The sequence below is a fragment of the Falco peregrinus genome, chromosome 6, assembly GCF_023634155.1.
Source record: "Falco peregrinus isolate bFalPer1 chromosome 6, bFalPer1.pri, whole genome shotgun sequence".
Classification (NCBI taxonomy): Eukaryota; Metazoa; Chordata; class Aves; order Falconiformes; family Falconidae; genus Falco; species Falco peregrinus.
In genome coordinates this window covers 86,860,433-86,874,099 of record NC_073726.1, presented here as the reverse complement: position 1 = coordinate 86,874,099, position 13,667 = coordinate 86,860,433, and the positions used below count along the sequence as shown (strand labels likewise).

The 13,667-nt window shown below is 53.4% G+C and overlaps 1 protein-coding gene across 4 annotated transcripts in view; it reads right to left on the bottom strand.

Annotated features, from left to right (window-relative positions):
- Positions 1-54: 54 nt before the first annotated feature.
- The window catches only part of BOC (BOC cell adhesion associated, oncogene regulated), a 57,035-nt gene continuing 43,422 nt past the window's right edge, over positions 55-13,667 (bottom strand). Inside the window, exons 7-19 of one of the 4 annotated variants that reach the window (XM_027782424.2) lie at positions 13,151-13,423; positions 12,146-12,444; positions 9,234-9,402; positions 8,226-8,336; positions 6,816-7,022; positions 5,823-6,004; positions 4,620-4,725; positions 4,299-4,421; positions 3,495-3,716; positions 2,849-3,075; positions 2,175-2,254; positions 1,339-1,532; positions 55-756 (exon numbers count right to left, since the gene is read on the bottom strand). In XM_027782424.2, the coding sequence (XP_027638225.2) occupies positions 572-756; positions 1,339-1,532; positions 2,175-2,254; positions 2,849-3,075; positions 3,495-3,716; positions 4,299-4,421; positions 4,620-4,725; positions 5,823-6,004; positions 6,816-7,022; positions 8,226-8,336; positions 9,234-9,402; positions 12,146-12,444; positions 13,151-13,423 (2,378 nt within the window). In that variant the 3' untranslated portion in view covers positions 55-571. The remainder of the gene's footprint in view (positions 757-1,338; positions 1,533-2,174; positions 2,255-2,848; positions 3,076-3,494; positions 3,717-4,298; positions 4,422-4,619; positions 4,726-5,822; positions 6,005-6,815; positions 7,023-8,225; positions 8,337-9,233; positions 9,403-12,145; positions 12,445-13,150; positions 13,424-13,667) is intronic. The other 3 variants (XM_027782426.2, XM_027782425.2, XM_027782427.2) reach the window with 3 other exon arrangements.

Genomic DNA, 13,667 nt, shown 5'->3' with positions numbered 1-13,667 from the left:
AAAAAAAAAGCAGGTTCATTCTATGGGAGGATTTAGCATACAGCCAGCCACCAAAAAGACTAAAGCCTTTATTTTAGATGTTAAAGCGTGGGTTTGACTTTACAGATAGGCAGCTGCAGATGGCGTGTATGTGAAGGGTTGTTTAAGGTGATTAGGCAGAGTGCATAACTCCAGTCCGTTCACAGGAGTGTGTTCCTGGGACAAACCTTCCTGTCGGGAAGAGGAAAAGGCCTTGCTGATGGCGTTCTCTCTCGTGAAGCCCTCGCTGCAAGAGGCGCTAGACCTCAGCGGCGGCAGCTCTGTTTGGGTCCGTGTCCTGCGACGTCTCTCACGCTGCTGTTTCAGTCCTGTGCTGTGATGAACAGCCCGGTGCCACGGACAATTGCTGCCTTGTTTCCTGAGCCCTCCTGTGACCTTGCTGAGGATGCCTTCTGTCTCCATAGCATTATAAAAGGCACATATACATCTATATACAAGTGCATAAATATATAAATAGGGGTGTTATACAAAAATAAATACCCTTTCTCTTTAGAATAAGTCTTTTGCAAAAGGCAGCTTGGCAGCTTGGTCCCTAGCTGGTGGGAGAATGAGTCTCTAGGGGCCTCAGTGATGGCGGGCTGCTGTTCAGATGTCTTGGTAGATCCTGACCCAAAGATGTGATCACTGGATTCTGGGGATGGAGATCTCCTCTGGACTGGCAGCAGTCTAGTCTTTCTACCTCTTCAACTGGCACTAGGCCTAGGCAGCAAGGGCTTCCTGAAAGTGAAAGGAGCAAGAAATGATTACAATGCATGCAGAAATGAGAGATGCTGTGGTAGTTTTCTAGTCAACAGTCCACTTTGAGGATTGGTATGCTGATCAAAGAGTAAGATCTGCATTCTGGAAGTCCTGGCTACGTGGGAGCTTGATCCTATGCTTGCACACGACAAGTTTGATCTACGCGGCAGGGGTGGATCAATGGATCAGGACCTAGGGAGGTGGATTCACGTAATTTTTCAGGGACCTTGTTGTTTTACTGGTAGTCTGGAAAATGCAAAATTAAGATGGACTAAAGGACAGCATCTTTGCAACTGGAGGTGGGTATTGTGCTCTCCCAGCAGCATACAGCTCAAGCTTTGGGAGAAATGAGAAATGTCTCCTCCAAAACTGAGTGAGGCAACTTGCAGTCCCCAATTGCTAGCATGGCCTTTCCATGCTGCTGTTCTATGTGGCATTAAAACTGTCCTTGTACCACAGAAGCATGAACAGGGCCATCGGAAAGGCTCTGCGGTGAGATTTCCCTTCAAAATCAGCCTAAAACAATGAAAGGAAGCAAGCAGAGTCTTCCAGACCACTGACCTTGGTGGAACAGGGGATCCCGTCGAGCATCCAGGCTGGGGCCTCCTACTTTGTTGCCTATCACTGGATGATGGAGGCCAACAAAGTGCTCTTGAAGGTGAGGACAGTCGTCTTGTGGCTGAAGAAGGTGGTGAGTGGAGTCATCTGGAAGACTGTAGAGGAAAGAGCTGTCTTCTGTTCTTGAGTTGGGCAATCTGGGGAGGCAGACAGACATTTAGCACTATTAACAAATCTTTCCTTCTCAAAAGATAGGGCCTACGCAACACCTCTGCCAGCTCCATCAATGCAATGGCACTGGGCGTTCCTAAATGAGGGGAAAAGCGGAAACTGGGAAGCCCGTCTGGGATGGGAATGAGGGGATGGGACCTGGTATCCACGATTCAACATCTAGTGAGTGCCACAGGAGCTGGGAGGAGTGGCACCTCCTGGAGAACATGGGAAACTACTTGATCGACATCTGAACAGTGAGACACAGAGCACCCGCAGCTGGACCCTGGTCAGATTCTGGGGCAGCTGTTTATCAGCATCCCGTCATAGACGTTAGCTTCGCTCATCCTGCTTTTCAGTCTCTGGCTTAGGAGCAGGGGGAGGAAAGGGAGCAGGGGGAAGCAGGTGGTGGCTGTCTCTACGATGAAATTGCCCCCCCCTGGAACCGTAAGAGGAATGAGCTCTGTGACGAGCATTTACACCAAGAAGGCCTAGTGCTGCTGCACGGATTTGGTTCCCAAGTGAACTGGGACAGATGGGAGCACGGCGAGGCCAGGCTTTTGTGAGCATGTAGTCTTGTAGGTCCCGATGGATTATTCCCCTCTGCCTGTCCACAAGCCAGGACTAACCTGGAGGGCTGGTAGTCTTGCTGGGCATTCCCATTTTGCAGCACTCTCGCCTGCAGCAAGGCGTTGGTCTCCTCGTGTGACTGGAAGGAGAGAGAAGGATTCTCAGCAGAGCAATGCCACGCAGCAGCATTAACAGGCAGGTGCTGATCTGGGAGCCGGAGCTGTGGGGCAGGCTGGGGAAGCTCTTATGACAGAAGGCAGAGAAAGCTGAAACTGTTTCTTTTGCTACAGAGAACAGTGGAACTGAGCACTGAAAATCTCACTTGAGGCTTACTGCTGCATCACTGGGGATGATAACCAACGTATCGTCTCAGCTGTGGCACTGCCTTGGCCTGTGTTACTGTTTACACACAGACTCCTCAACATTGTCACTCCCTGTGAGCTTTGCTCAGGAGGAACAGGAACCATTCCCGTAAAAGTAGCCTTTGCCCACTGCCTCCTCCATACTTAAGAGCCACTGCCCCAAAAACCACCTCTTCATCAGTGTTTTGGAGAACTTCCCATTCTTCCCATGCCTCCAACTCCACTGCAAAGGGGAAATCTCTTTCAAGAAGCCAGTCTTGCTACTTCTACAGGCTGCAAAGTCTGCCAGCCGCGTCTGGAGAAGCCCTCTCACTGCAACCATGGCCTCCAGCTCATGTCAAACCAACTTTTAACCACAGGTGTGCACATACCGGTGGCACTTCATCTGGACTGTAATCTCGGGTCTCGGTGCTCGCATACCCCACTCCTGCAGAGGGGCAGATGCCATTCAGGTGTGCCCCGTTGGCGTAGGGCTGCCCGTTAACATAGGGATGCCCACTGGCACGAGGAGCAGAGATGCCCCTCAGAGGCACCATGGTGTACTGGCAGGACGATACCAGCAGCCCGGCTCCTGGGAACCCCATGTCAATGGTTTGCTCTGCAGAGGGAAGAAAAAGGAAGTCTGAGGCCAAAATCGGAGGTGAAGTTGAGCTTCTTGAAGCTCAGCAAGGATAGTGTTAGGTTGTCCTATCAGGCAGCTATTTCGGCACCCAAAGCACCGCTGGAGACAAATGGTGGAAAGGGGCTCTACACGAAGACGAGGGAATGCCCCTTTTCCCTGGTTCTAGTCCCAGGGCTCCTTTTCAACAAGGTAAGCAGGGCAAGGGGCTAACGGTGGCCTTTGCCTTTATGGGGTGCCACAGGACATTTGAGACTTGCCCTCTGCCCGCCCTCTTCCCGCTTCCCCAAATGTGCAGCTCTCACATTTTGGGTGTTTGACCCAACTACAAGCAGGGTCAGGTCTGACCCACAGGGCAGAGCACATCTTGTAAATCAGCCCTCAAAAAGAACCCTTACTCTGCTTGGACCAGGCTCTCCAAAGACAAAAGGGGATGAAAGCCACGATGAGGAGTACGATAGAGCCCAGCACAACGCCGACAATCAAGTATGGCAAGTCACTGGAACGGGCCACCATGGCTCCTGTCCCCAGGCCACTGTGCCCACCACTGAGTGGGGGATGCTGCTGGGGGGGCACTGTGGAGGGTGGAAGACGACCTGGCAGACCAAGAGACTTCCGAGCTGCAAAGAGGAGAGAGAGATGTGTTAGACGCAGGCATGGCAGGTGGAATAGCAGCCCCCTCCAGGCATGTCTGTGCTGCTGTGGCGTGGATGGACTTCTGTGGTGGCTTTTATGGTGGCTGCCAAAGCAGAATAAAAAAGGAAAATTGCTTCTCTAAAACACACACTTGGACTTCATGCTGTTCCTATTGTGACTGTGCAGCTGCTTGGAAGACGACATGGGACCTGCTTATAACCAACCACAGGAGTTTGGCACAGCAAGGGCAAGTTAGCTCTTCTGGTTTTCGGGTCGCTATCTGCATGATACTTAGGAAAACAGAAGGTAACTGCTCCTCTGAGGGAAACGGTGATGGCCTCTGTACGAGGGGTCTGTGGGTACTGCTACGGGTACATACACATACTGACCACCAGCATCAACAAACCTATGCCTCTTCTTCTCCCCAGTGCCGCCTCCACCGCCTTGTCTGAGCTTAGATGATGCACTGTCAGGCAGGGACGGTACCCGCCTGGCTGTGCTCTGACAGCGGCAGGCAGGGAGGGCAGCAGGCTGCGCTCCCAGAGGCACCCGGTGAAGCTGGTTACCTTTAGTTTCACAGATCATCACGTTGCTGAACTCGCTTTCCCCCCCCTCATTGAAGCACTGCATCTTAATGTCATACGAGGTCTCTGGCTGCAGGTGGCTGATGGAGTGCCAGTACCGATCTCCTGGGAAGGGAACACACATGGTGCCGTTAGCTTCCTCGGGGAGCACGCGACTGCCCCGCTCTGCAGCAGTGCTAGGAAAAGCAGGCCCAGACAGCAGCAGCCGCCGCCTTTTGTGCCTCTTCTGCACAAGGCTCCTTCTGGCCGTGTATCGTTCCAGGAGGAAAGAGCAGCTGGGAGCAGCCTCTTGAGATCTCCTACCTTCCACCACGTCCTTCTTGTAGTCACTGTCATTGTCACTGTCAGTGGGGCGGTAGTAGATGTAAAAGCCGTGGATGGGAGTGTTGTTGTTGCTGGCTGGGATATACTGCAGAGAATGGGAGGGAGAGCAGAAATGAGCAGAGATGTCTGTGCTCCTTGTTGTACCAGGTGAGCAGCAGTTGGGATAAATGGATGGGACAGGAGGAAGACCCAGCAGAGGGATCTTGCGTTGCCACTGTTTTTCCCTTCCAAGAGCTCAGTGCTATTTGACACTCACACCCTGCTTCTCTCAGCCAACAGGCAGGCCACGAGTCTGGTCCCATCACCCCAAGCATCCAGTACTCTGCTCCCTCTCAGCAGAAGAGAAAAAATTCCTCAGCACCAGTGACTGAGCTGGGCCAAGGGCAAACACACCTTCACCATGACTCCGGTAGGCTTGTGACTGCCAGGCAAACTGCATCTTGCCATGAACCGGTGACCACAGGAGTCTTGTCTTTCTGAGGCCATCCCTGTCCCTCCCCCACCCAGGGCAGTACTGTCCAAGCTCCACATGCTCTTGCTGTCTTTCATCCATTATTTTATCAGCTACTGTTCATGCTTCAATGATCAGCAGCGCCCATCCTGCCCTGTAGCAATTTCTGGCTAGAAGCAGCGAGGAGAGAAGAGGGCAGTGCATCCCTCCGAATAAGCTGCTGGAAACACTTGGATCTGGGCTTGTGATCCAAAAGATCCTGCCCACTCCTAAAAATCATCTGGAGCTGACTGCTGTAAATGATTGTCAGCGCTTAGGACTGCTGCCCAGCCAGTGAGAGTGAAGGACATCTCTGCTGGAAACTGCTACAACAGGCAGAGGTGCTAATGGATTGCAGGAATTTGGCCAGGTGAGTAAACAGCTGCGCCATGTGTTGTTCAACTGTGCTCCTTGAACAGAACGGTCAAGACCCTGGGGGTATCTGCTGAAACGCCCCTGTGTACAATGCTGGATTCTGGTGAGAAGGTTTTCCTAGGCTCTCTGACTTCTCCCACTTCTAGGTGGCCCAAGCCCAGTCCTCCTTTGGTGGAGGGAGCTATTGGATCCCAGATCCATTTGTGCTGGTGACAGGCTCCAGGGTGATGACCTGGAAGATGCGTGAGCTGGGCAGGTAGCACCCACACCCCTGTGCTTCCTGCACGTTCAGAGACCTCTGCCCCTACAAACCTTACCATCCACTTCAGCATGATGGTGGTCTCGTTGATGGCATCTGTGAAGGTGATGTATGGCCCAGCCACAGGGCGCTCGTAGACGCGGTTGCTGTACCCAGACACTACGTATGGCCGAGATGCTGCGCTGGGCTCACTCTCTCCCAGGATGTTCAGTGCCCGGACACGGAATTTATAGGATGTGCCTAGGGGAAAAACAGGAGTTGCAGAGATTGGAGTCTTCCAAGACTTCAACTGGGAGCACAGGCCTGGCTGTGGAGAGGGGCTACATCTTCTTCAGAAGGCAGAGAGCCTACAGAGAGGTTCTGATTGAAACGCAAACACTGAACAGCCAGATTTCAGCCATGTGCTAGATGGACCTTGCTTTTATGTGCCTTCCCCGGTTCCTGTCTGGATGGTCTGGAGGTCAGGTAGCAGTTCTGGAAGGTGTGTGGCTGGATTCAGAGATGCCCCAAAGGATGTCCTGACCTGAAAGCAGGTATGGGAAAGCGTCCTTCCTCTACTACATGGAAATTAACTACATCAGTTAAAAGCTCAAAGCCTAAATAATCTTTACCCAAACATTGTTTTACTGATCTTTTAAGTTGGGGCAGATGTGTGTCCCTTTTAAGCTGTCCAGCTCAGTGATGCCGTCTCTTCTCATGTGAAGTGCAATGGGAATTATGTGCCCATCTGCCTTGCCTGTGGCTAAGGGAAGTTCCATCCTCTCTAGTAAATGGCAAAACCAAATGCCTTTAGTAACTAAATCCTGTAATGCAGAAAAGCATGCGCAAGCCTCCCTCAGGGAGGTCAAATCCATGCTGGTCTTTGCAGCTGGAGAAATTGGAGAAGCATCTGCAGCTTCTCCCCATGCATCTCAGGCTGGAGCTGGGGAGGCTTTGTTTTGCTCGCACATGCCGGGGCTAAGCATGATGTGACAGATGGCTGACCATCCTCCAGGGACTGCACGGCTTTCCTACAGGCCTCCAGGAAGCAGGGAGGAGAACACCTGCCTACCTTTCTCCAGGCCTGGGATTTCCACTGAGAGGCGAGAAGGAGGAATGTCACTGGTGGCCAGGACCCAGTCTCCCAACTTCTTCAACTTCTTATATTCCACGCGGAAAGACTGGATGGGGAACCCGCCATTCCCCCGGGGGATCCAAGTCACGTACACAGATGTCTCTGATGCCATGGAGATGGTTGGACGGTCTGGTGCCTCTGGAGCTGCAAGGGGCACAGAAGGACATCAGGATGTGAAACGCATCCCTCTCGCCCTGTCTGGAGGATCCTGTAGCTGAGCGGTGTGTGGGTGAAGGACTGCCTGCCTTGCACCCACGCACACGCTCTTTAAGTCCAGAATCCTCTCTTCCTTCGCGTCTCTTCATCAGAGCTAAATCCTCACACCCAAATCCTCACTCCTTTCAGTTTGTGCCCTGCAAACATTTTTTACTCCTGTTTGCATCTTGCTCCTTTTCCATTCCCAACTCAAGTAGGATGAGACAAGGTTTGAGGTGTGTGCACCCATCAGGGGAGGGAGAGCAGTGAGAGGTGTGGGTGCAGGGCTGGAGAGAGAGCAAAAGGTCTGGCTGATGTGGAAGCAGTGAGCAAGGGGAGACTGACAGCACAGGAGATGGAAACAGGAGAGATTGAGAAGAACCAGGTGAGGAGGAAGGGGGGAAAAGTTCTGAACTGTAGAAATGTAACTTGATAAGAAAACAATCAAAAGATGGGAGGGAAAGAGATGACTGAAGCTGTGGCCATGGAAGAAGAGGCAAGGCGTGAATGCGTGTGGGGGACCGAAGGAGGGGACCTCACAGGCAGGATAAGGCTCGAAGGAGAGAATTTCACGGAACGGGTAATGGCACTGCTGAATAACAGCAATGGCAAACACAAGGTGGGAAACAACGAATGGGATTAACAAGTCAGGACCTGATGCTTCAATGCATCAAGATACCCCAGTGGAGCACCCTGCGCTGCTAGAATGGGCACTAACCGCCCCTGCTCGGGGCTCGGCTGGGAGAGGAGGATGCCAGGACTTGCAGGGACTTGGTTCTCCTTTCTCCCTTGTGCTCCCCCAGCACCCACTGGTGCACAGGAGCTTGCTGGTCCTGCGCATTGCCCATTCACAGACTCCACAGCAGGGCTTTGGGAACCTCCATGTGAAACTCAGCAAGAGATGGAGAGTTTCTGACAAGTTCTTGCGTTAATGGTGGGGACAGCCTGCTCTCCTAAGCCTGCCAAGTGCAGTAGCAGAGGTGCCCAAGAAGGACCTCTCCTCGTCAGGAGCTGGAGACCACCCACGCAGCTTTGCACAGTCTTGCTTTACCCAGTGAAGACTGCAACCCCAGCGTGGCCTGGCCGCTGCCACCCACAAGAGATCCAGCACCCCTCACCCTCCCTCCTTGCCCAGTTCAGGGAGGGCCTTACGGGACAGACGGCTGTTGTCCGACTGGTTACTGCTCTGAGTGCTCGTGCCTGGGTCATCCCTCTGGATCTGCTGCTCTTTGCTGGCAACAATCTCTGGTTTTGGGCGCCGGCCTGTGCAGAAGGCAGAGGTGGCATCAGTGACATGGAGAGGCAGCTCGGAGTTAATTTTTGCTGTCATAAGCAAAGAAAATATTCCAGCCACAACGCAGAGGTAGATACTCTCCAGACTCTAACAGCCCTAGGGGTTCAAAGCACTCAACCTGCAGGCAGGAACTGAAGCTAAAGGAGCAGGTTTGTTAAACTGTTAATAGGCCCCCCTCATATTTAATTTTCTAAAACTTTTAATTGGTTTTCTTGAAATGTTGCTAGATTTCTGCCTGAGAAGGTAGTAATTAGCACAAGATGGGGACCTGAGGGGCCACGTGAGCAAGCCCACCACCACGGGGAAGATTGCTACGAAGGGAATGTCGTTCCCCACACCTGCTGGAGACACGAAAAGCAGCCAGGGGACAGGGGAGACTTGGCGTAGACATCTGGAATATCCTTTCAGTGGCAAAGAGAGCTCGGTGCCGAGCAGACTGCGTGGCAAGGCTTGGCGTTTCCTTTAGTGCAGCAGAAGCTTTTAAGGACAGATTGGACTAACACCTGTTGGGAACGACCCCCACAGGCTGATCCTGCCTCCAGGCAGAGGATGGATTAAGCGACCTTCTGACATCCCCGCCAGACCTATTTTCTATGGTTCTGCAGGTGTTCAGCTGAGACAGCAAGGGAGGAAGGGACTTACTCCAACCCAGGCAGAGGGGAAGAGCTGATTTTCCCCATCCTGTTTCAGTCCCACCCTCCACTTTCCCTTCTGAGAGGGTCACTCTGGGCTGAGGGCAGGTGGGTTTCCAGAGCTGAAACAGCCCCTCTGTCCTAAGGCTGGTGCCCGTGCCTCAGGGCTGGGGTGGGATGTCTCCAAGGGGCCCTGCCCTGACTCAGAGCAAAACACCCAGGGACAGGTTTGACCTTTACCAGTCCGGAAGGTCACCATGGCCGTCTGTCCCTCGCCGGCACAGTTGTGAGCAGCCATCTCCACCTCGTAGAGGCTTCCAGGGTCCAGCCTGGTAAGGGTCAGACGGTGCTGCGAGGCTGGGACGTCCCTCACTGCCCAGCTGTCCGAGGCGTTGGTGACCTGCTGAGAGACCAACGCAGGCGTTGCAAAGCTGGGGGCAAGCTGGGCTTCTTGCCTGCACCGAGCCCAGGAACTTGCATCACAGGTTCCATCTCACCCAGGGCTCCCTTCCCTGCCTGTAAAGGAGGGGGATATTTCCAGCCTGATTTTGCAAAGCTGAAGGATTCAGATATAAGCAGGACAAGTCACCAAGCACCTGGGTGTTTTACTGACCCCAGAGGTTCACTCAGCCCCGTTCTGTCCACTGCTCCTCTCTGATACCGCTGCCCCTCGGTGCGCGTAAAGCCCTGGGGCAGGCGCACCCCCAAAAGGCAGCGTTAGCCAGAGGCTTGAGCTGCTTTAGGAGCCAAATCTCTCCTGCAGCCCAAGCCGGTGAGCTGCTCATTTAGATGCTGGTCGTTTCCATGGGATGAGGTACCTGGATGCCACTTTGGTCACCTGGACCTACATTGTCTGACTAATGGCGTTTTATCCGGTCTCACCGCTGGCACTTCCTGGCTGAAATGGGGAACGGGAACGTCTGAGCACAGGTTTCTGCAGGGAAGAGACTGTAACACGGCTGTGGCCCCCAGAAAGGGGGCAACTTGGAAACAAGTTTGTTCTTTGGTGATGCCCTGATGCCCCATGCAGAGGGTGAGGGAAGGTGGGACCTTCCTCCGTCTCCCCAGCTGGAAGGATAATATTTTTGCAGGCAAACAGGCAGGACACTGAAGTGACCCGGTGCCGAAAGGAGCATTAGCAACGCAGGCGAAGCAACAAAACGGAAATGCCGAGACTGCCGTATCATTCATCTTCCCCATGCGTTTGACACTGACTGATTAATGCCTGGCTTGTTTTATTTTTATTCCTGAGCCCACAGAGTTGTGAGGCCAGGGAGGGGAGCCCTAAAGACTGCTAATGCTCAGGAGAGAAAAAGAGAACTTAAGAAACAAAGGTAACGGCTGCGTGGCATCTGACTGCTTGCAGGCCGCGGAGATTTAAAGGTAGCATAAGAGCAGCGGAAGAAGGGACATCCACAGATACATTCCAGAGGAGAGCAGACCCTTGCCTAGTACAAATGTAAGTCTCCTGTCAGTAGGTTTTACTTTCCTTATAGCCATCTTTCAAACAAAGAGTCTTTTCTTTTGTTGCTGAATTGATTCCTTCCCTCTCTGCACATGTGCTTCTCCAGTCAGAGATGTCAAACCCAGATCATTATATAACTTGATCCTAAGAATCTCTGATAGAGACGTTTTCTAAACAAGTTTAAGGGTTATTGGGACTAATTCCTTGCCACACAATCCTTAAGCATCTCAAGAAAGAGTCTCCAGCTGAGAATTTGGACTACACTGAAAACATATTACTGCAAACTGCAGTGACCCATGGTGACCTCCACTGCCCTACAGCCCCTTCCAGGTGAAGCGCTGAAAAACAAATAACATACGGACAAACGCCAGCCTGCAAGTTGAGATCGCACACAGAATTGCTAGTTACATGATACACCATCAGGGGACAAATTTCTTCTTGGCAGACAACCAGAGCCAATAGTCGGGTGAGGCTTTTGGCATCTTTTGGTTTTTATTTAAGCCTGCCCTATTGTGTTCTTGTGTTGGCATCTTCTGCCTTTAAAACAAAGGACTCTTTAAAGAGAGGGTTAGCTGAAACACTCCACTTTGGTTTTGTTTAGAAAGAAATCAAGGATGTGTAGGGATTGTAACAGCCTCCTATTATACTGTATTTTCACAAAATCAAACAGTTCCAGGAAAATAGATTCTTATAACGGAAAATGGTGCCTTGCAGTGGCTGGGAATCCAAAACATGCCAGATCAGGAATGTAATCAAACCCCAAAGCAAAACCTGCCTCTACTGCAACTCCCTGCCTACCCAAAGGAAAAACAAGCAGCAAACGAGTAAATTCAATGCCCCTTTTTTCCCGCTTATCCCCAGCAAAATGGTAAGAGTGGCTCTACACCTCAAAAGCAGAATTTTTACCTCAACAATGCTTTGCTAATTAGAGAGACTGCTGGGCTACAGCTCTGCTGGCACTCTGCCCGTGGTGCCCAGAAGCACGGAAGAGGACAGGAGCCCTGGGGCTCACGCAGGGCTCAGCAGCGCACCGGTGATGTGCTCATGCCGTGCCACCAGCCAAGAAACATGCTCAACACTGCACTGCCTTTCAGCTTCCAGAATAAAACCAGTGGCTGAGGACCTTCCAGGTGATTTAGCATGGCTGTGATGGCTCTCTGCTGGCTCCTCAGTCACCGAGTGTGAGTGCTTCGGCGCAGCTGAGCAGGGCAGCTGCTGAGGTGCGTGCAGCAGAGACAGGCTGCTGCTCTGTGTCCTGCAGCCCGAGACTTTCAAGGCAGAGTTATCCTCGTGGCTTGTGCCAAGACAAAAGCATTACAGAGCAAGTCATGCGCAGTCTGCCCTCAGGACTTCCTACTTGTGTAAGCAGACAACTGAGGATTGGAAGTGGAAGCTCTTTAGGCTGGAAATACACGTGTGCACACCCGCCCCGCTTGCTTTGGCAGACAGGCACTGCTACGGGCCCTTCTGCGAGAGCAAACCTCTCGCAGCCTGTACTCATCACACCTCGACAGGCTGTGGCTGCAGCTGAGGAGGACCCACCAACCAGCACCACCAGTGAGCGATGGGTGCCCCTGCCCCAACGCACCTGCTCACGAGGTGTGAAAACGTGCAGCGAGGCCACCAGCCCACCTGTGGAACGGCGCAGAGGAAAGATGGGAGCAGGGCGAAACAGCGATACCTTGCGATGCTTCACCACATAATAGAGGATGGGGGCTCTGCTGTCAGGCCGGGGTCTCCACACCAGATCATAGCTGTCTGTCTTGGATGTCCGGGGAGAGCTGAGGATGATGGGGGCCTCAGCTGGAGACACCAGCTCCCTGTTGGCTGCACACTGTGGAGATGCTGCCAGCGGGGTCGTCGCAGGCTTTGGCAGTCCAGCTTTATCCAGGAGCAGCTTTAAGGCGCTGTCCCTGGAAGGTGGTGTTGGAGGCTGAGCCGAGCCCAGCTGGGCATCTCGCCCAGGGTCGAGTGTAGCTCCTGAAAGACAAAGTGTCGAGGCAGGGTAAATGCCTGTCCCAGTCTGCGGTGCAGGCAGAGCTGTAAGCCCCCTGAAAACTCTCGGAAGCCCAGCACTGCGCACCCATTGCAGCACAGGCACCTCAGAGGTATCGGGTCCCAGGTGGTGCTGCCTGCTGTGCCACTCGAAAAGGTGTTAGCAATGATCTCTCCTTCTCCTGCCATGAACCTAACACAGCTCACTTGGGGCCTCTGCGAGAACAGGCCTTGGCCACATGGGGCTGCCTCCCTCTCTGAAGCCCCTCCTACCCTGGGTAAGTTCAGTAGGGTCCAAAGAATCAGGTGGTACCTCTCTTATCCCAGGTGAATCCACCCACATCGGTGTTTCTGCTCGTGCCCAGCGGGTGCCCAGAGGCAGAGCGGAGTAAGCCGTGGGGTAAGGCACTACACCCGCATGGCCCGTGTCTCCCATGCAGAGACAGCTCAAGGATGCACACATGGCACCGCACTTAGAAGCACGACCACCACCACCTGCTCCTACAGGGAGAGGCGGGGATCCCAGTCAAAAAAGCACTTGACGTGCAGGGTAACAGGGAGGGAAGAGCAAAGCAGCTCAAATGCAGGCGGAAGGGTTACACACCGACTTGGTTCTCCTGCTCCCGCTGCTCTTTCCCTGTGCGTTAGGCCCTGGGATTGAACGGTCACAAGCTTGGAGAGAGGGACCTACCTGGCCGGGCTGTCCTCAATTGCACCATGGCTTGCGCGCTGCCGACCTCGTTCTCTGCCATGCACTGGTATATGCCGTCGTCCTCGGGCCCCACGCTGACCAGCCGCAGCGCCTTGCGGGAAAGCCGGAGCCGGTGGCTGGCGGAGAGGGGGACGGCGTTACGCAGCCACATGACGGAGGGCTGGGGATTGCCTCGCACCTCGCAAGTGAACTTGGCACTCTGGCCCCAGGGAATGATCTGCTGGGACAGCTCCATGGTGACCTCCGGGGGCTCTGTGCAGGGAGAAAACAGGGCTGCTGGGTGCCACTTGGCAGGGAGCATGGCACGGCCATGGCTTCGCACCTTCCTCTCTGGCAGGGATGAAAGCAAAGTAATGGATCCTTACCCCACCCCCAAGTCCCACTCGGGGACCCACAGGAGTCCACTTCATTGCACCTCCCCTTCAGCATCCACATGAACCACAAGGAGAGGTGGCCCAAGGCCATCTGCCCCTCTCAGATGACAGCAGCCACCTGC